The sequence below is a fragment of the Ostrinia furnacalis genome, unplaced genomic scaffold, assembly GCF_004193835.3.
Source record: "Ostrinia furnacalis isolate ACB-3 unplaced genomic scaffold, ASM419383v2 OfSCF0767, whole genome shotgun sequence".
NCBI lineage: Eukaryota > Metazoa > Arthropoda > Insecta > Lepidoptera > Crambidae > Ostrinia > Ostrinia furnacalis.
In genome coordinates this window covers 918,184-943,815 of record NW_021131006.1, presented here as the reverse complement: position 1 = coordinate 943,815, position 25,632 = coordinate 918,184, and the positions used below count along the sequence as shown (strand labels likewise).

Below are 25,632 nucleotides of genomic sequence, written 5' to 3'. Positions count from 1 at the left end.
ATTAATCGAAGATCATGTGATATGTAGGTATGTACCTATTCTAGAAAATAGATTATTGATATTGTGTAACTTGCTAAGTTATTTACTTTTTTTAGTTGATTGGAAGTTTTTTCCTACCTGATATAGAGAAGCTCTTGACCTGCATCTCACATGATTGAAAGTGACGCTACCATACCGTCATAGGTCCACTAAAATATGAATTTAAGGCTCAGAGTTTTTTTAGCTTTTTTTCCGCAGGGACCGCAGGCCAATAGGGATGGTCAGTGGGTTATGTGGGAATCTCTCTCCCCACCAAATGATGGGCCTACCATCTATAACCAGACGATGTCTCCGGGGCCATTGAAACGGAGTCGCGAGTTATTGTCCTTAAAATTGAGCATTCGTCCGCGGCTAGCAGAATTTTTCACCTACCCTACCTAGATGACTGGCGCAGACTTGAATTTTCCAAGATACGCATCCTGCTGATAAAGGGCCGATTCTCGTAGAATAAAATTAGTTTTAGATATGAAAATATCAAATAGAGACTGGATTCGTTGTTATACCTATGTATACTCAAACCACGTTTTAATTTATACTAATGACATTACATCTAGAGGCCAATTAGGAGGTCTTATCTGTGACACAAATCACTTCCAAGATCCTTTATGTAGAGGCCAATTGAATTGATTGGCTTATTGGAGTCAATCAACACATTGAGATAAAAATGATGAATGTGAAGGTACAAAATAATATCTCTTTCTGGCCTTATTTCCTTACTAAAAATAGGATTCTATTGTTTGTAGTTAAGTGTGAGGTGAATATACAAAACAAAAGAATTTTGGCAGAAAGAGTGTGAAAAGGCATTTATTTGGCGCAAGTATGATTTCTGTTACCTCCATATAATTAGTTACAGATAAAAAACTATTCCAGACTGAAAGAAGTATTCCATTGGAATGGAAATTACATTAAGTAGGTATGCCACAAAAATAAATAAAACTTAAAAAAAGTCTGATGTTATTCTGATGATAAAATGATTGAAACATAATAAAACAGCAAAATAAGTTTTAGACATATTTATTAGGTATGAAAATATAACCTATCTTACTTAAAATTAAGTAATGACTAAGAAAGCCTGTATGAACTGAATATTAAGTGAAAAGTGTTTTGAATTAATAAGTGAATTTAATAAAAGAAGATATTGTCATTTAATGGTGTTTACTGTTTAGTTTTTAAAACAAAATTATATAAATGCAATGTTTACTTTGACTGCTACAGTACCTAATTGATTTTGATTTATTCATATTATTATAGTAATACTATATTTTGTCTATGCAAGAGCTACATATATTTTTATTTATGATTTTGATTTAACAATCATCTATTGAAAACAATGTTATTTATGCTGTTAACATTACTTGCATTATACTAGAGATTTGCTATAGTGCAATTGGACAGAAAATATTTTTCTTCTTAATCACAAGCAAGGCATAATCAAATTGCAACCGATGCTGGAGTTAACTTACAATTCCAAGATTAAATTTAATGTTAGATGCCAAGTCCGAACACGGACACGATACAGTACATAGTTTTGTTTTCCCAGCGCACAGTACAAGAGCCGTCCGTGTTGTTGTCCCAAAAGCATGACGAAGCAGTATGTAAGCCAGCTCCGTTCTTCTGCATAATGGTACATGTAACTGAAAAAAGTAAAATGAGAATGTTAACATAGTGTTACACAATCAAACTCATCAATTATAATGCTCAAATCAAATCAAATCAAATCAAATTAGTTTATTGCAATTGTAGGTACATATCATACATTGATGGATCTTAAATTTAAACGTAAAATTGTTCAGCTACAATTTGCCAAGCAGATGGCGTGCAATATACATATAAATGGTTACTTAATACTAATACCTGTTCATTTTATAATTTTACATGCAAAAATTTTATGATCACATTCTTAAATTGTCCAGGAGGAATTCGTTAATGGAGTAGTATGCCTTCTCAACCAGAAAAAGAAATAGTGCATTTTTAAAGGAAATTAATTCTTCTTTATTCCTTATGTTGTCCGGTAACTTATTGAAAATACGTGGTGCCATGCCCGTGACATTTTTCGTGAACAAAGCAGTCTTATGTGTTTTCGAGCATATTTTGCTCATCATGTTGACTATCAAGTAAGTTTCAAATACAAACGTTTTTGAAGGTACATTTATGTGTAGAAAACCGTTATACGTACCTATATATTTATAAGGCTTTTGCAACTTCGTCAGTTGACCCAAACAAGACTCCACTACCGCCGAAGTCCATTGATTCACTTTATTGTGCTGATATGCAGTGCCGCCAATGGAATTTTCAATAGCTTCTTTGATGATTTTACTCACATCGTCCACAATAAATTGGTTCTGAAACACGTCATGCAGGTAGGTATACAGTTGAATCAATAAATAATACAAAATGGTATTGGAAAGTTACTTACTTCCTCAGCCAAATCGTTGCATTCTTTGACCTCCATGATTTAATATTGGTAATAGAAAATAAGTTTTTTTTTGGGAATGGTTTGATACAAAAACAACAAAATTTTTGACGCTCAATTTGCGAGAAACAACTTCAATCAATTTGACATGAGTTAGTGTGTGTTGCCACAATAAAAAATAAATACATTCAATTGAATAATCAAATGAATCGATTAAAGAGTCGATTCAGATTGGAGTTTTTTTGTTTCTATTTCCAAACTGTTACGCTATTCAAGTGCTAAACCATTGCTAAACGAACAAAAGCATTATTCCTTCTGCTTGAAAGAATAACTTTAAGGACTACAGTTACAAACTCCTTTCTTCATTAAATAAAAAACCGGTAATTACGGTAAATTTGGGTGCCCTAATTTAATGCGGTTAGGTTGGCAGAAGTGTAACCGGAAACAGATTTTAAATGTGTCACTATAATTTTCTAAACTGGCAATGATTTTCTGCAACTTTCATTTTTCGTCTTTGGTTTGTCTGTCAGTTTTTATTGTCTCCTCAGTGAACATGGATATTTTCAATGTTCGTACAATTTAATAAATATGGCATCGTCAATACAAAATAGTAGAGTATCGCCTTCGGGTTATTGCGTGTGTTGTAGAGTGTGCAATATGTGGTGTTGGAGAGCCTTCAAGTGGCTCCCTGTGTTGTTGATAGTTTCGATCGTAACTTGGTCGTATTATGCCTACGTTATTCAGCTGTGCATTTGTTAGTAAAATATTGATATTTTAACTTGATTAATATGGCTTTAATTCCTGTGCTGTGTTAGTAACTTGTTTTATTTTTCAGTCACAATTGAAACGACAGTTCAGCAGTGTATTTACTTGGTGCTGTACCACATTCTGTTGATCATGTTCGCCTGGTCTTATTGGCGAACTATATTTGCTGATATAAAACCAATTCCGGACAAGGTAAAAAACGTATTAATTATCCCTGTATTATTCCCTATTTGCTAGAAGCACAGCTATCCCCAATTCTTTTTAAAAGTTGTTTCATGGGTGTACTTTGAAATAAATTCTGATTTATTTGTTTGAAAGTGAATGAACAAAATATTTGATTTGAAAATCAGGAAACTTATTTAAACTATCACTAGCAATAATTTATTTAACAAAGAAGTTGGTGAATGATTTAGTTTTGTGTCTTTCTCATAAATCTAATTGGTTTATTGGCATATTCTGACCGTAGTGTTTCAATAACTCTGCTTTTAAACAATTATTTTTGGCCAAAATTCTTTCATATTTTAATAAAAACTTAAATAATATTGGGGGAAATTTAAGTAATATAGTAAGATTCAATTCAGTGTAATAAATAATCAATCAATTATTATCAATTTGATAAATAATTGTTCAAATTCAAATTTTTTATTGCATATTAAGTGTTTACAATTGTGTTTTCTTTGGGTCCTACATAAGAGGAGTCCAGGTGTGATTTACACATAGGATCTATCTATATAAACTTGATAATAAATATGCATGTCCTGGTTCCGAATAATTATAGATTTATGCAGCATAACATCCCTGTTTCTTTTTTGCAGTATAAGTTGCCGGAAGCCGAATTAGAAAAATTACTCAGTGCAGAATCAGAGGATGCTCAAAGGACAATCCTCGAGAACTTTGCCAAAGACCTGCCTATAGTCACAAGGTAAATATTTGCCATGATTGTAATGTTAAGGAGAGTATAGACTAACCCCCTTATTAATAAAAGTTACACCCTAGTTGAACTCTCACCTAAAAGAATACAACAAATAGAATGTAGTCCAACTCATATCCAAAAAAATAGCACACCGTCTTGCAACTGGGGTAATCCAATAGCACCTTTTGCAAGGCATTATAAAAGATCAATATTAAAAAAAAACCTAGTTGAACTCTGGCTTAAATTGCCATTTGGTAGGGAAATATCATTTTAATCCAGTGTTCATCCTAGGTGTAACTTTTTATTAATAAGGGGTCTAGAGCAATTCTATGTAATGTTCTTATAAATGATATAATACAGGTAAAATGTATGTTTAGTTTGTGACAGGGTTACACTGATACTGACACTAGAACATTTAGTAGAGCAGCTCGTTTTCCTTTTACAAGTAAATGGTCTAGTCTGTACTTACCTTTACACAAAACTACAATATCAGCTAAATCTTATCACTCTGTTAATGGTGGATGTTTGATAAAAGTAATTGCACATTTTACCTCATTCAGTGGAGTATACATCATCTGAAAGTCATGTCATTAAACCTTTTAGCTTAGCTAATGCCCACTGAAATATCTCAATATTTCAGTGGGTCTCAATACTAGTTTTCATTAAATCATTTTTTTTATATAAAATGAACATCAAAAGAATGTACTGCATACTGTTTTGCATTAGTGAAATTCTTTCATTACATGTAAAATTGCTTATTTTCTCTTTTGAGAGACTGGATTTACTTGATCCCAAAGAAGTTGAGGAGATTTTCTGAACACTTATACATATTAATCTTCCAATCTACTCTTTAATACTTGTGTTGTAACACATAATTTCTTTTAACTTTGTGCGAAATTAATCATCATTATTAGATAATTATGAGTCACACTAGAAATAAACGAATTTAGCAGGATAACTTTATCAAAGAAGGAAAATAATCTTGTCTGTACTATCAATGATGATTAACATGATTCATTATCATGCTAGTACGGGTATTTTTTTAAATATTAATAGTGTACTATTACTACTGTCCTTGAGGAAGTACACATAGTCACAAAATATCAATCAGATGTAACATTTGCATTGCAAAAGTAGCTCTTATATTGCAGGAAATAACGCCGACGTTGAGTCTGACTGATGACCTTTTGTGTAGTCAATTAAGAGGAAAATTATAATGTTTTAAAGTTATAATAGGTTTGCACTGCACCACGTTTTTAAGATTTATTTATACATTGGTATTTTCTCAATTCTAGAGTTAAAATTGCGTTAAGAAGATACTATGGTAAATTCTTTTGGATTCAAAGCAAAAAAGAGATAATCGAGGAATTCGGTAATTCCACTAACGTGTTGACGAGGTTTGTTTCAGTTTCTTCTTGATGTAGCTAGAATTGAGAAAATAGCAGTACATTAAAAATCGAAATCATTTAAATGATAAGTCATAGATTTTCCTCATTTGTTGAGTCTTAACTACTAAATAAGTTCTAGAATCGTACTTAGCGATCATTGTAACGATGATGTAAGTTGTTTAACGTAACATTCGATACATAATAGTGAAATCATTCGTAAAATTCTTATGTTAAACCGTTGTTTATGACTAATAGAGTATGTACCGTTCTAGCAATTAGCCTAGTCCTACATGCCTTTACAAGAAGGCTTATAATCGTTACGTTCACTTGCTGAATAGCAATCGCTACTTTGTTTATCGCATTTCTTTTCACGACCCGTTGGCTATACCTCGTACCTACCTGTAGTACATAAGTAGGTAGCTCTACCTTTTCTTGGAAAAGGCGTGTTGAATAATAAATATGTAGGTACGTAGATTGACCCTGTAGATCGCCATAAAATTCTTTTTACAGCCTTTTGGGCGTGAAACGTTAAATAATTCACCTGATAGAGGATAGGCGCCTTGTTTGTTTTATGATCGCAAAATACAAGTGGCTGAAAGAGATTCCTTTTCGGATTTAAGTTATATTTACCAACCGATTGTTGTGATCGCCCGTATTGGAAATTGATTCGATACCAATCACTATCAATCAATTCAGTCGTATCTACTATTTTAACTTTGTGATAAATATGCTCTTCTCAGATGAGTAAAGATAAATAAACAGGCTTTCAACAATCTTTTTAACATGAAAGGCGATTTCGTTTTGTTCGATAGTTAAGTCGATCTGCCCCACCTAGACAAGGAAAGAAGTAACTACCGTTGAAGGTCGTTATGGAAATCCTTGGGATAGACCTTCGTCCAGCAGTGTGGATTTTTAGCTGAAACTATGACGACTACTAGGCCAAATACCTCGCGGAAAAACCAGTGTCTTCGCGTATACTTTACAAACGGTTCAAGCAAATTTAAACTGCTCACAAAGGATTAGCCACTTACTACTTAACACCTCGGTTAACAAGATGTAACGAAGTAAGTAGTCTATAATTAGATGCCGCCCGCGTTGGCCGTTACTCCACGTGCGGTTCACAGCAGCTCAGCTAACTCGATGCAAAACAGTCCTTGACCGAGTTTTTTATAAGTCACTGAACTCGAAAATTATATTTATAAGAGACCAACATCCGCTCCCGTCTTTATATACTCGCAGAATTCAGTTGCCTACACAAATATGCAAATTAAACTTTTTTAGAGGTTCGTGGGTGACTTGGTAGGCGATCGCTATTGCCCATTGACATTATTTTTTTAATTTGTGTTGGTTATTCGGTAAGAGACGCTCATTATGGGGGTCATTCTACAAATTTTAATGAATGATTGTAATGTTTTTCCTTCTGGACGTACCAGAAGCATAGCTTTTACTGGTATCCAGGAAATCTGTCTTGTGTTTCCGTCTACCTATGATTGTCAGGTGCCAGCATCTTGCTAGAAGGCAGTTCTGTTGCGACAAAGTTTTTCGTGTGCTCAGTCACCATATTTTTTGTCTTCAGTAACGGGACTATTCCCACCTCTCGTTCCCACCACTGCAACTCCTGTGTAGCCAGGATCTACTGCTTGACCGCCATAAAAACCCAACCAGTGAAGTCAAGTTTGTGCCGGGGGAAAGTTAAACTGTCATTGGACCCGCAACGAAATTAATCAGAAGAACATAGGAGGAGTTCGAAATTTGTCTTTAGTAGTCCACTGCCGAAAATGGACCTCAATTTGTAACTGTTGGGCGATTGTTACTAAAACATCCACTGTTTATTTATCTCCAACGATTGCGATCTGCCCTCCTTTTAATAACAATGACACATGGGTTGAAGTGTAATATACATGTCGGACCAATCTTCGGAAAGTGTAGAGTAGAAGCTCATGGACCATAGAGATATACACCCTCGGTGTTGAAGAATACCTACTTGACTGAACTCTATTTTTCTTAAAAATACATTGTAGTAAAAAATGCAATTATGTTTCCGTTCGTCTGACGACTAAAGCCGTAGTATAATTATCTAGAGCTAATTTACTTTACAAACAAAACAGTTAACTAATTATTTTAACAGCGAATGTCAAGTACGAAGTAATAAGCTGAGATAAATCACTAAATAGTAATCAAACAGTGGTCACTCTACTACTGGTCTTTATAAATATTAGATTTACATAGTCGTTTATATTAGCTAAATACAGGGTGTCCCAAAAACAATGGATAACCCTGTAACCATCGATAGGCCTCGCTATGGTCTCCCTAATGTCCAATTTTGACCCCCGTAAAAATATCACCGTTTTCAAGATTTTTAAGTTTTTGTGCATTTTTAGAAAATTGCCACCTACGATTACTTTTTCTCATGCCATTTCTACAAATGAGGATACTTTTCAATCTAGTTTTTTTCTTTATCACAAGGGATAGTTGGGCTATCAAAAGAAAAGATTAAAGTTCAACAAACTAGTTTAAAAGTATGAAAATTTTAAGAAATTGCAGAGAAGAAGGAAAAATTAATTCATTGTCTTGCACTTTTGATCAGCCGTCGTGTAAAAAAAATGTAAGAAGACCATTGTGCCCATTACCTTAAAAACTTCCTTGGTTAATTGAGATTCTAAAAAGGTATCACAAGCCTATGTATTTTGTATTATTTTTATCTTATGGCTACTTGAATAGCAACTAGTATGAAAACTGCAAAAATGAGTTTTTCTCGTAATAGTTAAACTAGAACTGCATAGTGGCATTAAATACAAATGGATAATTTTTAGCGTAGGAATTTTAATAAAGCAACATTTTATCACCATCATCATCATCATTTCAGCCATAGGACGTCCACTGCTGAACATAGGCCTGTCGTCGTCGTCGTTTCAGCCAAATGACGTCCACTGCTGGACAAAGGCCTCCTCCAAGGTTTTCCACAATGCACGGTCCTGCGCTGCCCGCATCCAGGCTCTTCCCGCGACCTTTACGAGATCGTCGGTCCACCTAGTAGGAGGCCTGCCCACGCTACGTCTTCCAGCCCGTGGTCGCCAGACTTTTGTCTTGAGACACTGCGGTATTTCGGACGTGAGTATATTGCGTAGCTTCCCGAACGCTGCCCAGCCGAGTTGGATTCGACGATTGACCTCTTTCTCCTACCTACCCCAGGCCTACGACATAGGCCTGTACCCCAATGATTTTCATAATGACCGCTTGGTAGCGGCCTGCATCCAGCACCTTCCTGCTTACCTTTATGAGGTCGTCGGTCCACTTTGTAGGTAGACGTCCTACGATGCGCTTTCCGGTACGTAGCCTCCACTTGAACCCTGTTGCCCCATTGGCCGTCCGTTCTGCGTTTTTGTGATTACTTAATTTTTGTTTTAAACCTTATAAATGTGCCTATAGACAGATGACCCGTGATAATACACGGCTCGGAAACGTAAATTTTTTGGACAGCGTGCTATGGAAGGCTATGCTCGGGTTTCTTCACGAAACCGTATCAGAATTTAGGAGATCCGTAAACGAACTAAAGTCGCTGACATAACTCGACGGATCAGCAAGCTGAAGTGGCAATGGGCAGGGCACAGTAGGTTGCAGAACTGAGGAAGCAGGGTTAAAGTGGAGGCTACGTACCGGAAAGCGCATCGTAGGACGTCCACCTACAAAGTGGACCGACGACCTCATAAAGGTAAGCAGGAAGGTGCTGGATGCAGGCCGCTACCAAGCGGTCATTATGAAAATCATTGGGGTACAGGCCTATGTTCAGCAGTGGACGTCCTATGGCTGAAATGACGATGATGATGATAAAATGTTGCTTTATTAAAATTCCTACGCTAAAAATTATCCAATTTTGTATTTAATGCCACTATGCAGTCCTAGTTTAACTATTACGAGAAAAACTCATTTTTGCAGTTTTCATACTATAGTCTATCCAATATAGCTTGATTAGAATGACGGCTGTCAAACGAATGTGACTAGTGCTGGGTATGTTTCGTACGGTTCACATAGATGTATCGATAAGTTTTCGAAAAAATGATATAAAAAAATGCACCCAATTTTTCTTCATATATTTATTCATAAAAATGACAATTATGATTTAAATTTAACGACAGTAAAATTTAAAATTCATGTCAAGGGTGTACAACCTAAGTCGTAGTCATTATCATCAGTGTTCTTCAGTGGTTTTTCCTCTCGCTAGAGGGCGGTGGGCATCTCTTCTAGAGCAACGGTGCTATGAATACCCAAAAAATTACCGGTGATTGATTTCCGATGTTTGATTATTTAAGAATGAAATGTTTTTTGGTTTTTAATAGTGAACATTTAGAAAAACGTATAACTTGACTTAAATATGTTAAAAAATTAGTTAGAAAAAAAATCTGTTAAATATGTTAAAAAATTAGTTTTAATTTAATATGACATTTGTCGATATGTCCCAACACTAACATTTTTGTAACTCGAGATAACCTTGTAGAGACGTCGTTAATACTCTAGCTTGATTTTTATAATTTCGAATTACTACTTATTGGTGTAATTTAACGCTGCATTTACACGAAATTATCATTTTTATTGGAAGCACTGTCGTCGAAAATATTGTTTGTAGGTCAGACGTGAATTATTTCTTGTCCGCCAATATTTAGCTCTCATTGATCGCTACTACAAAGTTATGTCGTTACTTTTGATGGCAGCTGTCATTCTAATCAAGCTATATTGGATAGACTATAGTTTCTATTCAAGTAGCCATAAGATAAAAATAATACAAAATACATAGGTTTGTGATATCTTTTTAGAATCTCAATTAACCAAGGAAGTTTTTAAGGTAATGGGCACGATGGTCTTCCTACATTTTTTTTACACGACGGCTGATCAAAAGTGCAAGACAATGAATTAATTTTTCCTTCTTCTCTGCAATTTCTTAAAATTTTCATACTTTTAAACTAGTTTGTTGAACTTTAATCTTTTCTTTTGATAGCCCAACTATCCCTTGTGATAAGGAAAAAAACTAGATTGAAAAGTATCCTCATTTGTAGAAATGGCATGAGAAAAAGTAAACGCAGGTGGCAATTTTCTAAAAATGCACAAAAACTTAAAAATCTTGAAAACGGTGATATTTTTACTGGGGTCAAAATTGGACATTAGGGAGACCATGGCAAGGCCTATCGATAGTTACAGGGTTATCCATTGTTTTTGGGACACCCTGTATACAATGTAGTAGTCGCCCAGTTTGCCCTATATGTATACATGGACTAAATCGTATGCATTTAATGTACCTAAGTGAGAAAACGATTGTACCGATTTTAACTGATGTATTTCCTTGTATAATATTGAATTACCAAAGGATTTCAACTCATATTGGATAATGCAGAAGCCAACCCAGTTTATATTGCGCATCTTTTATAATCAAATGTCTAAAGATATAACGACACTAACTATACATTATCAGCTAAACATAGAACTATATAGTTACCTGTAGTTGTGAACTGCGGATATGATCCCGGGTAAACCAACCAACACCAATCATAATGATGACTCATTAAAAGCTTGTCATGGCGCAGGACGGCAGAGTCAATTAAGATTAATATCTATTTTCGGCTCCATTTATAAAATGTCCAAACCTGTTGTACCACTTATATTCAGCAACTAAATGCCACACTACTGCAATGCAAAATTTCTATTTTCTCGATGCGACTTAGTTATAAATGTAAGGTAGGTTGATAAAGGCCCATGCTAATATCTACCTATGTCTATGTCCTAAAGTTGGTACTTAGCTTTAAATGTATTTTATGTACTTAGTTCTGAATTCGATTTACCAATAAACAATGTAAAGTCATGGATAACCATTATCTCAACAGGTAAAAGGCAGCTAGAGAAAATTTTACGCGATAACAAATGAGGAAATGTGAAATATACTCTCTTGATGTCCACGTAAATATGCGCAAAGAAGAACGGTCACGCCCCATACAAAAAAAACCCAGACCCGACAGAAACGAGACATACCTCAGTTTTTTTGTCATGTCTTAATTAATTAAATTATATATTTTTTATATCCGAAATCTATGTATATCACCAAAATATTACCCTTTGTTTTTGTTCAGGCGTTATACAAAAACTTATACAAATTGCCTATTTATCACCAAAATTGGTAAATGTATGTACCTAAATGTCTATTACAGCTGCTATGGAATGTATCTAGGTGACCTGGAGATACAGCCGGATTATACAGGGTGGTTATACATATGGAACGATAAGTGATCTCACTCGATTACTTCTAAACTATACAAGATATCGAAAAACTAGTAACTGATTCTGAAAGTGCTTCACGAGCTCTTTCAAATGGTACCAATAATAGGTTACAGATTATGGAAGCTGGTAACATTGAATTTTTGGATTTTGTAACTTCTCGTTTCCACCCTGTATAATCCGGCTGTATCTCCAGGTCACCTAGATACATTCCATAGCAGCTGTAATAGACATTTAGGTACATACATTTACCAATTTTGGTGATAAATAGGCATTTTGTATTAGTTTTTGTATAACGCCTGAACAAAAACAAAGGGTAATATTTTGGTGTTATACATAGATTTCGAATATAAAAAATATATAATTTAACTAAGTAAGACATGACAAAAAAAATGAGGTATGTCTCGTTTCTGTCGGGCCTGGGTCACAGATGACCGTTCTTCTTTGTACGGTTTTCTACACCAAAACAATACTTGAATATTCATGCAGAGGTAAGGCGTGCGCCTACCATTGTTTAAGCCATGAATGTGAAAGTATTCCATGCTTGGTTCGTTTGATAGTTGCTGAATTTTGATGGTTCTATTTCATATTATTTGTCAATTTCAATCTCTGATTGTAACCAGCAACCACGATATAACTTGAACTTCCATAAGACTTAATTGCTTGGAGCCGCGTTTCTGTAGCTTGCAATATCTCAAATCGGGAAGCGATCCTAGTTATAGTTCCAAAATACTGGACTGTCCTGTCGATGACATTGACAGCGGGGCGCCACCGTCAATACCGAATCGCTGGTTCCGATTTTTGCCATGTTGGAAACCATATAGTTGAACGATGGTAGCGCCCCCCTGTCATTGAGTTTGGCGGGACAGTTCAGCGTGGGTCATCTATACCGCGCGCGTTTTTTCTTTCGATTCGGGTGTGGCAAATGTCATGTTCTGACATTATGCCTGAATGAAAAGTGCGTGTGACATTTCTTATGATTATGTCGGCCGTTTGGTGTAGTGGTTCAGAGCGGACTACTATGCCGAGAGGTCCCGGGTTCGATTCCCGGCCGGGCAGAAATTGAAATGATGAATTTTAATTTCTGACGGGTCTGGGTGTTACTATGTATAATATGTATGTATTTAAAAAAAAAGTATTTAAGTAGTATATCCGTTAAGCTAGTACCCATAACACAAGCATTAAGTTGCTTACTTTGGGGCTAGCTGGCGCTGTGTGAAATTGTCCAAAGATTTATTATTATTATTATTATTTCATACAGTCACAAAACATCACACTGTCGACAGGTTTGTCCTTTACTCGTATCTTACTAAATCCACGGGAGTAGTCTCTTCAAATTCCGGTCTGCCTGAACCACTCCGTTAGGAATAAGTTAGTGCTAGATATTTGTTGTGCAGGTTTTAAAATAGTATTTACGTATTCCAGAACAATGTCTGGTTCCGTCCGTTACTGCAACCGGTGCGTGCTAGTGAAGCCAGACCGAGCGCACCACTGCAGCATTTGTTCTCGCTGCGTGCTCAAGATGGACCACCACTGCCCGTGGGTCAACAACTGCGTCTGCTATTACAATTACAAGTTCTTCATGCTGTTCCTGGGATACGCGCTGCTGTACTGTCTCTTCATTATGTCCACTTGCCTGCCCTACTTCATAAGGTTTTGGAAGGTGAGTGCGGAATGTGCAGAGTTCGTTCGTTTCAGCCGAAAGACGTCCACTGCTGGACAAAGGCCTCCCCCAAGGATTTCCACAAAGATCGGCCCTGAGTCGCTCGCATCCAGGCACCTCCCGCGACCTTCACTAGATCGTCGGTCCACCTACTTACGAGTATGAGGGCGATATCGAGGAATTTTGATTTCCTAGTTATGAAAAATTGCAAGAGAAATTGCATGACAATAAATTCTAGTACAAGTCGCTATTCACTAATATTGTCTTCACACTACTTGTTCACTGTCAGTCAAAACGCAAATTATTATTTATTTACAGATGTAAATTAGGCTATTAATATTTTTTCACCAGTGAATAATTATGTTAATTAAAAAAAAGACTCGATCGCTGTCATTATGCGAAATTGTTTACCTTATTTGATATGTTATGCATACTATAAGTACTAGGTATGTACTATCTAAGACGTATAGTCTCGATGTATTGGAAGTTTTGATCTGCAGTTACTGCTTTCAATGATGGGTTACAAAGTACCCCCTCCACGATATTGCTACAAATGTCTTACATTGGTTAGTTCAACATTCATGTGGCCCTAAAAATCATATCAGTAATAGTACGGGTGGTCTGCTTATCATTCCATTATCATTGCCCTGCCTTTTATTATTTATTCAGTTTCTTTCTAACTAACATGGCGGGTGTGGTCACTGTTGACGTAACAAACCGCGATCATCAAGATATTTCCAGACAAAATTAACCACGGAATTTGATCCTTTTTCATGTGGTTTTAAGGTCCTTGTCGGCCTGACAAACATGTTCTAATAAATTATTTTTAATTTTTTTAACTTTCATTTACTGGTCAAGTGACCGTCATAGTCACATTCATGACTCTCTCGCCCGTATTCACAAACGATGCTTGCTTAAGTGAAGCAGCAAATCGAACGAACAGCGTTGAATAGAGCTCTGTGATTTATTCGTGTGTGACCCTTCGTCCACGCGCACTGTGAGACCTCATAGTAATGTTTGTGAATACGGGCGTATATGACCTGAAGATGATGAATACTGATTTCCAGATGTACGAAGAATACAAGCATGCCCACTGCGACCGCTTGATCGAAAAGGGGACCTATTCCAAGCTTTGCATGGACATTGTGAACGTAATCAATGCATGCTATTCATACTTAATCGTAGGTCGGTTTGCGTATTAGTGTACAAGTTGTAATAATTAATTTTAGTTCAGTTATAGTCGTAAAGTCATTAAAAATACATTACACAGATTGACTCAATAATTTTGTAATCGAAAATAAATTGTGCAACTTGCAGATTTTTAATTAATTGGTTATTACAAACTACTATGCAAGAAATTCGTGTTTATATCTCGAGTTCGTAATTTTACGTATTCGTTTTATTTACTGGGCATGTGGGCTTTTTATCTGATATCTTTATCTGATAGATACACACTGGCCGAATACAAGATTAGTGACGTAGTTATCCGTGTACGGAACAGATTATGATTATTTAGTAAAACCGTAATTAGCAAAGAGAAATAGATAGTGTTCCACGTTGTTTGAACGGCGCAGTGGGCTGACTTTTTTATAATTTCTATACAAACAATGTGGAACAAAATGTGTAGTTAGTTATTGTATAATTAGCGCTGTAATCGTAGTTTATATTAGATACTGCGACCTGAAGTTCAAATAAACATAAACAAAACTCGATTAGAAACGGTAGTAGATTATTAGATATGGAATGTTGTGTAAATAAAGTACTTTAGCATTGTCGTTAATTGATTACAAGTTACTATATTCTTTACAGCGTTGTACCGTGACGCGATCGACGACCGATTGAACGATTGTTACGTTGTGTTTGATTCTCATTAGTCACATTTTTTATGATTACCAGCATTTAATATTACAGTTCTAACGTATAACTCAATGCCTGAGGAGTGGCACGGGGTTTTTGTGACGTCAAACGTCACCGAAACTTCAGTTTTGCTTCAGACTTGTATGCTCTGTCACGTCGAATGTCACCCCTCCCGTGTCACACCCATACCTCAGGCCTGACCCAGTTAATCGTTAGACCTGTAGGCGTAAATGATTTCTATAGTCTGGTCTACGAGCACGTAGAATTTTGTCCAATGACCCCAAGCAACCCATCCTTATCGCTCGCGCGTAATTATATTGCTGTCGCGACTGTGCGACGGGCGCCCGCAGTGAGTGTGCGAGCGCGACAGCAACATAATTACGCGCGAGCGATAAGGATGGGTAGCTTGGAGTCATTGGACAAAATTCTACGTGCTCACAGACCGGGCTTTAGTCAGCATTAAATAGTCCGTGACACCCAAAGTAGCCAAAAAGTTGACAACACAACCTTCTTCAAATTGTAACAAAGACGTATCGCGAACTTTTTCACAACAAACCTAATTGACGCTGACTGTATGTACATTGACTCAATCACATGATTCCTGCCTGCGTCCAGCTTTTTCTTCGTTCGTTTTAGCCAAATGACGTCCACTGCTGGACAAAGGCCTCCTCCAAGGCGTTCCATAATGAACGCTGCCTGCATCAACGTTCTTCCCGCGACCTTTACCAGATCGTCAGTCCACCTAGTAGTAGCTTTTTCTTACGTATTTTTTTTTCCAGGGTGATTTCGGAACCGCAGCGGGCGCGGGCCGATACCACATCGTGTTTGCATTCTTCGTGTCGCTGATGTTTGCGATATCGTTGGGCTCGCTTTTCGGGTATCACTGCTACCTCGTCGCCAATAATAGGACTACTCTAGGTTGGTACACCTTATGCTATTTCAATAAAGTTCAAAATACAACAGTCCGAACTGGTCGCTTCTAATAGGACTACTCTAGGTTGGTACACCTTATGTTATTTCAATAAAGTTCAAAATACAGTGGCACTGACAACAGTTACATCACTGGTCAACTACTCTAGGTTTGTAAAGCTTATATTATTTTAATAAAGTGTAAAATATGGTGACATAAAGTTAAACGCCAATAAATGTGACTTCTCTAGGTTGGTAAACCTTGGTATTTTTAGTGAACTAAATTGTGTAAAACATCATTTTTAATTCTATGTATCAGTTTCTGTTGTAGGTTAAATTATGTATTTTCTTTTTAACATTAATGATATCAGAAGTGACAGTAAATGCAAATATTTTAACTGTAACTTTCACTATCCTGACTTGCAACATACCACCTCTCTCTCCCTCCTCTCTTCTCTCTCATATATATATCTATCTCTCTCTATCTAGCTGTCAGGATACCAGAGTAAATTATGTGCTGATGAATTCCCAACACAATTTTGAACGTTATTATCAACATATTAAAGCACAATTTGATTTCAGATATGCTGGTATCATACCGCCGTACGGGCACTCCAACCGGTCAGATTATAAATTCCCTCCTAAAGAATTTGGTCAACGGTAACACCGTCACTTCTGATATTATGTAGACAATTTGACAATCATCATACTAGCAATCTATTTGAGTAGTTTAGATGTAAACAAAAACCTAGAAAGTGCGTATAGTTTGTTAAGGATCTCTTACTTGATGTTTGAACATAATATTTAGGTCGCTCTGTATTTATAGACTTTATGTTAATTGCCACCTAATGATTGTAAAACCGTATTTAGTTTATTGTAGAGTTGAAACTCCCGGATATGTGGAAAAATTATATTGAAAAGATAAAATTACATCATGTATTTAATATAAAAATAAGCTACAAATAGACCAATGGTGTCAATTTTCGGTATCGCATTGGCCGCTGGACTTTTGTAGTGAACCCATTCTTAACACAAGCATATTTAGCTTACCTCGAGGGGTATATTAGTAATTTGTATTCACAAAAAAAGATACAATATTTTTTTGTCCAAAGTTTTACTCAACAAAACCACCTAAAATCGAAATTATTGAAAGTCGATTTAATTTTCATATTATAAATTTACAGAAGCGTTCCGGGCTCCAATGTTCCGAGGTGGAGCTGACAAGAACGGTTTCTCTATAGGTGCTTACAACAACTTCAAGGAGGTATTCGGGAACAATCCCAACCTCTGGATGATTCCCGTCTTCACAAGGTAACATAGAACTACCATTCACATTTATTTTTTACACTGGCAACACCAAAAAACTACCACGTGATTTCTTACACTGCCAACACCAATAAAAACTACCAAGTGATACCAACTTGTTGTTGGCTCTAGGCAGTTGAAATAGTGATACAGAGAGATTTATGCATGCTAAAAATAGTATAAACGTAAACATAGGAAAGGATTAGCACAATTTCAGAGTTCTGGGTTCAATTCCCAAACAGATCAGTTTACTAGAAGTGGTTTAAAAGTTTAGGCAAAAAGATGGCACTGGTCTTTTGCGTAGGTACACATCGATGTCTGTAAAATAGCTAATAACAAATGAATAGTTTGAAGATGTGATACACATGCATGTGTTGATACTAATAGATGTGTCTATGTTTTAACAACAGTACCCCGACAAGAAATACACAATTTTTGTTACATAAAACCTAATTGTTTGTATGTTTCGATAAGCCAAATTGTAAATTGTACGTCTATGAACAAAATACAGCTAAAAAACAAAGCAAAACTTGTACATAGAAACAAATAAATCAAATTAACGGTGACTATATGCAGAGAACACGCGCACTTTGGTAGTTTAAAGTGGTACTTTCTTATGTAGTTTTGCGTTTTCTACCCAAAGGGTCTTTATTTCAGTCTTTTAAAAACAAACATGATAAGTTTTCAACTCGTGAAAGTTAAAAACTCCTCCAATAGATGTTCATTATCAAGAAATTGAAGTCACTTTTGTGGGCCATAGGTCAATGTTATTTCTTGTCGGATTCTGTAAAGTGTGGGTCAGTGTGCATGACTCAATGTGTGAAAAAAAGAAGTGAATGACCAATTCTAACAAAATGGAATATGAGTGTTATATTTAGATTAGTAAAAATCCCGTATCGTCTATTGGAAATAAAGTTTTCGGCATGAAACAACAATTAATAAAAAAAACTAATTAAGTTTCTGCTGTGGGTTTTCTGATATATTCTAAATCATTAAATGGTATCATTATTATCATATTTTTAAGGGAAATTCATTGATGTTCATGATCATGAATCAGTTACTCTAACGCCATCTATTCATCAACGTCATCCTGTGCATCATAACCACTTCTACACCACTACATTTTTATCACCGAAAAAATTTTAACAGGTTATGTAGAAACGTGTGAAAAATTTAAAGCAAAAAAAAAGAAATGTTTTTCATAAGCTTAATTTTTTTAATTAATTTTCTTTAGTCCGTATTTTACGCGTCACAGCTGGGTCACTCCGCTGCTCGCTAGAGTAGTCGTACGCGCTCGCATATTGCCCCGATCTGTCTGTCTCGCTCACGCCTCGACCACGCTTCCAATGTTATTATTACATACTTAGCTAACTTAGACCATGTTCAGTTCTAATAAGTGTTACATTGTCTTACGTAAATAGTGCTAGCGACGCGTGTGTCCATAAATTACCAATTTTGGGAGGAAATTTTGAGTAACTTTATTTAACTTTTTTTTTGCATAAATAGGATCAGTATCAATAACTCATTACCCAGAATTTTCTTTTTCGGTGATAAAAATTTAGTGGTGTATAGCTTACCTCGCATTCTTGCTAACGCGTGTATTATGTATAAATAGAAATAATTACTTCAATAATACCAGCTATATTATAGCCCGTACCCCACCTATTTTTATTAACACTATGCACATATTTTAACACTTTGGTTTGACTCACTAATCACATGATTTTATTTTATTTTATACCCCTTCCTGTATTATTTTGTGTCCGATATATTTATCCTTTCATTATAACATGGTCCCTGACATTGCGTACGTGATTTTTTCCATGGCCGTCAGTTCAGTTTAGTTATATAGGTGTACCAGAATCTCATGGCAAACAAAAATATTGGAAAAGTGTGTTTTTCATATGGCAATTGTCTATGGTTTAATTGTCACCTGTCAAAGAAAATTATGAAATCTGTCAGCCGCTGCAATTTTTTTGTAATCTCTTCTTGACTATTTGTTATTATTGGGAAAAAATCGAAAAAGTTCAAGCAAGGCATATTGTTTTCAATGTGAATTGTAAAATAAGGCATAATTCAAAGTCGATCTTTGATTCTAAAGCGCGTCGTCGAGTTGACAGTAAGTTGGACTGAAATGTTTTGATACATTTAGTTTATTACCCAACTGTGTCAGAAGGAGGGTTGTGTTTTTTTATATTATTCTTAGTTAATAGCTGCTTTATCGGGGTTTTCAGGTATATCTCACAAATTGGTGCAGATGTTATGACCATGTTAAGAAAATTGCAAAATATTTCATAAAGCAAGATTGAATAATGGAGAAGTTTCCAATTTTTTTCTTTGAAATAAACTTGAAATAAATATAAGTAGAACTAATAATAATTGTGAAATAATCATGAAAATATCTCTACAAATAAATACGTTACAGGGCCCTAAAGTTGCGCATAACTATTCAAGCCATTTTGATCGGTGTATTCACACAGTCATTCGGAGTACAAACAGTAAATCACCATGATCCAGCCAGTTCATTTTTTTTAAAATCTAGCAGTTTTAAATTTTTCAGCTAGGGTCACTCAAGATTCTTTCTCAGTAAAATTTTGTAACCTTTTTTTTAAATAGCCCAGACCTGGCCATATACAAAAAGAACGGCACCGCCTATGTTTCAGTTCCACGCGAAAATATGTAGGTAATTAAAATAATTAATTTCTCAGACATTTCTTTTCTCACAGACGATTTGTTTAATTTTCAAGACATTTTCCTATGTATAACAACATTCTTCATACACATACCTACCTAAAATGTATATTCGTACTTCATGTTCATTAATATTAGTCATAAAAGTAAAAAATTAAACAGTATCAAGATCGTTTATTCCAATTTCACCAGTATTGCTCTCAACAAAGTTTATTTTCCCTATTTGCCATGAGATTCTGGTACACCTATAGTTATTATTCTATCGGTTACAGTGATTTCGTTTTGGTACTCTTATTAGTCTTAGTCTTATTAGGTTTTAGACTCAAAACTCGATTCAGTAATTTTAAATATTTAAAGTATTCAGTTTGAATCTTGAGTGTTGAGATGTCGTTACATAATACGGGCTAAGTTGGCCTCTTGATTTCAGCGTAGAACAAAATAGGTTACAACAATCTGAGATATAAATTAGGTATAGCATATACTCTCGGAAGAACTTTAACAGTAACAGTTGTTATTTTTTATAATGTCACTTCGATGGTTCTTTTTGGTTATTTAGTGATTTTGTTTCGTAAATTTAGCCGCAGATTTATAGATTTATCTTTACAAATTTTTATGCGTTTGAACAATCGGAACAACGTACTTATAAGTAGCTCAAGCTGAACGGAACTGGCGGCTCAACCAACTATATCACCACAACCGTCGCCTAGTTGTCAAGGAGCATATTGTGATGAAACCGCGTGCGCTCTTGGGCGTAGTGTGAGTTTACGTCAAACGCATTCGATGTCGACTGCGTAACAAAGTGACATTAAATTTATGACGGATCGTACAGCGCCCCTACCGGAACTTTCAAGAAGTAAAATCTTAATATATTTTTAACGCGCTCGCTAGTGACGATGTTTGATGTAAACTCACACTAACGCCCGTATTCACAAACGATGCTTGCTTAAGTGAAGCAAATCGAACGCACAGGGTTAAATAGTGCTCTGTGATTGGTTCGTGTGTCGCCCTGTGCGTCCACGCGCTGAGACCTAATAGTAATGTTAGTGAATGCGGGCATAAGCCCTCTGAACCGTGGTCGTTTATCCAGCCTGGGCGACGGGTGCGAATTCCCAGTGCGCCGCGAGCACCAGCTCCAGACTTTCACGGCGCCGCACGAGGCGCACGGGTACGAGTCCATGGGCACCACGCGGTCCAGGTCAGACCTCACGGACGAAGCGGCCGACGCTAAACACATACCTTGAGTCCACACAATAGGGTTCACAATCGAGTCCATAGACCATAGCAATACGGGCGACTATCGTGTCAAATTACGAGTACGGGCGCGCGACGTACGCACTGTACGCGAGTTACGGGTGAAGTCACTTGACTGGTGCCTGAATGTTCCATGTCGACATTCCTTTGTTTTACAGCTCAACGCTTATCTTTTGTTATATGCATGACCGTATTATTACCTACAGACAACTACGTTTAAGTATTTAAGAATATTGCGTTGATTTTTTAGCAGGTTCAGTCAAGTGACTATCAATTTGTAACTGTGCGAACAAATCAACACGCATCATGCCGATTTTGGGATCTCTATTTTAGGTTAGGGTGCCGTGTCTAGCTTTAAAACCAAACCTCTCACACCACCATTGGCATTTCCTCGAGATTCTAAGACGTAACTTCAAGTCGTCTTCAGAAATCTCTCTTATTTAGTACTGTCTTATTCCTTGAGCATGTGCCAAAATCTATGTTAGTTTAATTTGTTTTACAACGTTGTTCTACCTTGCCTGAAAAATTTCATATTATAAATAATAAATAAATCTTTGGACAATTTCACACAGCGCCAGCTAGCCCCAAAGTAAGCAACTTAATGCTTGTGTTATGGGTGCTAGCTTAACGGATATACTACTTATATACTTATATATTATAAATATTGAGATGCAATAAAATTTATAGTTCTATTTAAGTTATACTAGTTATTAAATAATTTAGATTCATTTTTTATTTTACATAATAAATAGGTTAATTTATAGATTGAACTAGAATCTAGATAAATATAGTCAGCTTATATGACAAACTGAATACGTAATGTATTATGAATTTGGCCTTGTACTGTTTTACAGTAAGTAAACTCATTCAATGTAAATAATCGAATATGACGGAGCTTTAAAATATAATTATGTCCAGTACTTGCTTTATTACTCTATACATCCATACTCAAGTTATGTGTGCTAGCTAGGCTGCCGATAAAATTTTATAAAAATATTTTTTCTACCTTAATTACCTGAGATACATGATTGTTAAATATCTGCAAATAGCTTTTTTATGCATTTATAGTTTCTGAGCTATATACAACACACAAGACTGACAAAGTTATAGTACTGTTCATATTTTGTAAGTATGTTTTGTGCACAATAAAATGTTTTGTTCTTTATTTTGGTTTTTTATTTTTATAACGCTACACTAAGCTTTCATCGCGTACACTTGATAATTAATCGGTTATCATCATAATGGATTGGCTACATAGGCAAAATAATTGATTAGTTGCCAATATAAACAAATTACACGCTTGGTTTTGTAGTCATCATGGCATAGATGCTTACCATTAGCAAGCAAATGGATACAAAAATAATACTCAAATAATAATACTGTCTGTGTGCTGTATATGAGTACAAAGTATATTCGTAAACTTTTTCGTTTTCTTTTATCTCTTGCATGGGTTGGGTGCTCAGATCTTTCATATTTTCTACTATTATTATTTTACATTGCGTATATTTTTTACCGAAATGCTCTCAGGTAAGATCCATCTTCTCTTTTCTATATTATCTTAAATACCTCCTTCTGTAGCACCCATTTTTATCTTCGACTTTCTATTTCTTGTTTCTTCTAAATCTAAAAATTGTATGGGTCAAATTAGAAATTGGGATTTTTGATATTTTAGCGTGGAGCTCGGCCGCGAGACTGAACGGTGGAGACTTTGCCCTCGAAAGGGCCGGACCGTGCCCCAAATAGTATAAGGATAGCATTTACCTATTAATTAATATTATTTCCATTTCACAATATTTTTATTACAATATATTTAAATAAATCTGTTCAACTAAACATGCTTTTCATTCATTGGCGACTTCACCCTTTCGAGAAACGATGTCAAAATTATTGTCATTCACTTCTTTTTTTATTGTAGACCAGATTAATGGATTATTTAGTGTCCTTTTGCATGCTAATTTTGTTTAGCAATTTAGGTGTACTGCGCGTTAGTTTGATAGCATTTTAGGCTCTCACCAGTATGAATAAAGACAATATTGATCAAGCTTTATAGATGTAGAATGCGTGAGAAATTAGTTGTAACAATCATTACAGTCAATCATTTGCACATAATTTGTATGTAACACACTTTTACACAAATATTCAGTTGTATAAACCACGGGCATGTAAACACGGTGTAACTTTTCTCTTTATTTAAATACATTTATTTTCAGTGGTGTGTTTACGGCTCAGATACAGTCAGAGTCAAATAGTTCGTGATCCGTCTGCTCGTTTGCCTCCTGTCACATAAAAAAAAACACCCAAAGTAGCCAATAATTCGCAACACGTCTTTGTTACAATGAGGGTTTTCGCGATTGAAAAATCCGCCAGATGGCAATACGTAGACGGGAGGTCCAAATGCTGCATGATTGGTGGATTTTGACATATCTGTCAATTTCATGTCAAAAATAACCAATCATGCAGCATTTGGACCTAGCGTCTACGTATTGCCATCTGGCGGATTTTTCAATCGCGAAAACCATCATTGGAATAAATAAGGTTGTGTTGTCAACTTTTTGGCCACTTTAGGTGTCACGAACTATTTGACGTTGACTGTACCTACTCAGATTCTATTATCAGATTTGTTATTGTATGTTTGTATGTGAGAGTCAACATTTTATTCGTCTATGATATAAAGCAGTAGAATCGCCTCTGAAAATAAGTTTATTTATGGTCATAGTTATAATTCTATAGAGTCGAGGTATTTTATTTTACCGTCCAGCTTCAAAAGGCCCATTAGTCGTTAACATTTTCAAAACCTGCCATGACACTGCATAGGTAAATCAAAGCTTTGGAGGTACCTACAAACAGATTACAATCAAGCGATTTCACAATCATTACGCTCGGTTATTAGGTTTAGAAATGATTAAACTTGTGTATGGTGGCGCTAGCTTCGGCGATGGGATCGTGTACCCGCTGCCCGCTAAGGAAGAGGACACAGAGTCGCTGCTTAGCTCCGAGCGCTGGGAGCGTTGGGGCGAGCGCGCGCGGCCCTTCGACGAGCGAGAGAGCTCGAGCTACGACGAGCTATGAGTGTAGGCGCCGCGCTGCATGCGCTCACGCCACGCTCGCGAACTATGAGGCTCAGCGCATAATATTTTAGGCTTTATGTGGAGCTAGTGAGAACAGAGCCCCGATTACGGTAATTTTTAACGTCTCCAATCCAGACGCGCTTCTGATTCTGCGATACGATTGGTCGTTCAACAGCGTACGTCAGCTGTTTTGACCAATCGTATCGCAGAATCAGAAGCGCGTCTGGAAGACGTTAAAAATTACCGTAATCGGGGCTCAGTTTAGCGTGCGTTTAAGGCTCGGTCTCCATCAAGGCGTACTTAAGGGAGATGTTAGAAAACCAGGACATCTGATTCAAATTACTTCTCTCCGCCTTGCTGGTCACCGGGCCTTACGCAAGGGCCAGTCCAGTTCCTCTATAAGTGTTCTCTGCTCGCTCCGTATAAATGCCGGTTATGTTTACTCTATATTGTTTATGAAACCCGTTTGAAGTATAACTGTATGAAATTCGTCAAGAAATAATACACATCGAAACTAAGCTACCCACTCTCAAACAAAAGAACTTAGGAATTCTGAAAAAAAGACGTTGCACCCAATAATCAATAACATCGCCCACGTAATTCTACTAGACAAAAATTTAGTGATAATAATAAAATGCTGTGTATATTATTCATGACTGTTGTGTAACTCCTGTAAATCGGTGAAATTCCTAGTAAATTAGACCGGTATTCCAGAGCTTTATTGAACTGAGATTATTATAAGAGTATTTCTCAAAAAAAATGTACGTAACGAAACGGTAGTAACGAAATAGTAAGGCCATAAGGCTTGTTATACATTGGCGAAATATTGTAAATGCTCTTCATTTATTCAATTCGAAATATTTGTAAGTATGCACCCAAATACGGGGTAATATTAAGGGGTTAGAAATAAAATAAGGGAGTAATCATTCATACTATTTTAATAAAATTATTTTTGTTCCATCATGTTTATCCATTTTGAGTCGTTCTCTGTAAGCTTTTTGCCTTTCGGCATTGGTTTTTGGCGGCATTCCTAAAAAAACAAAATAAGTAATCACATAAAAACGTAATCTAAATGATTTGATAATTTTTTGCTGGTGGCACTTCTGTAA

At 36.0% G+C, this 25,632-nt stretch overlaps 2 protein-coding genes across 4 annotated transcripts; one reads left to right on the top strand and one right to left on the bottom strand.

Annotated features, from left to right (window-relative positions):
• Nucleotides 1–1,246: 1,246 nt before the first annotated feature.
• On the bottom strand, nucleotides 1,247–2,619 carry Dlc90F (dynein light chain 90F). Its single transcript, XM_028300598.1, has 3 exons — nucleotides 2,456–2,619; nucleotides 2,216–2,381; nucleotides 1,247–1,673 (listed from the first exon to the last, which is right to left on the bottom strand). The coding sequence occupies exons 1-3, from the start codon at nucleotides 2,489–2,491 to the stop codon at nucleotides 1,525–1,527; spliced, it is 351 nt and encodes a 116-aa protein (XP_028156399.1). The 5' UTR covers nucleotides 2,492–2,619; the 3' UTR covers nucleotides 1,247–1,524.
• Nucleotides 2,620–2,960: 341 nt separating this feature from the next.
• LOC114349971 (palmitoyltransferase ZDHHC15B) lies at nucleotides 2,961–24,689 on the top strand. 3 transcript variants are annotated; one of them, XM_028300583.1, is made up of 8 exons: nucleotides 2,961–3,206; nucleotides 3,288–3,409; nucleotides 4,033–4,139; nucleotides 13,205–13,442; nucleotides 16,079–16,217; nucleotides 17,393–17,519; nucleotides 21,292–21,399; nucleotides 23,128–23,290. In XM_028300583.1, the coding sequence occupies exons 1-8, from the start codon at nucleotides 3,041–3,043 to the stop codon at nucleotides 23,201–23,203; spliced, it is 1,083 nt and encodes a 360-aa protein (XP_028156384.1). In that variant the 5' UTR covers nucleotides 2,961–3,040; the 3' UTR covers nucleotides 23,204–23,290. The 3 variants fall into 3 exon arrangements, with proteins under 3 accessions (XP_028156384.1, XP_028156383.1, XP_028156385.1); XM_028300582.1 differs by lacking the exons at nucleotides 21,292–21,399; nucleotides 23,128–23,290 and adding an exon at nucleotides 24,383–24,689; XM_028300584.1 differs by lacking the exon at nucleotides 21,292–21,399 and having other exon boundaries at nucleotides 23,128–23,269.
• The last annotated feature ends 943 nt before the right edge of the window (nucleotides 24,690–25,632 follow it).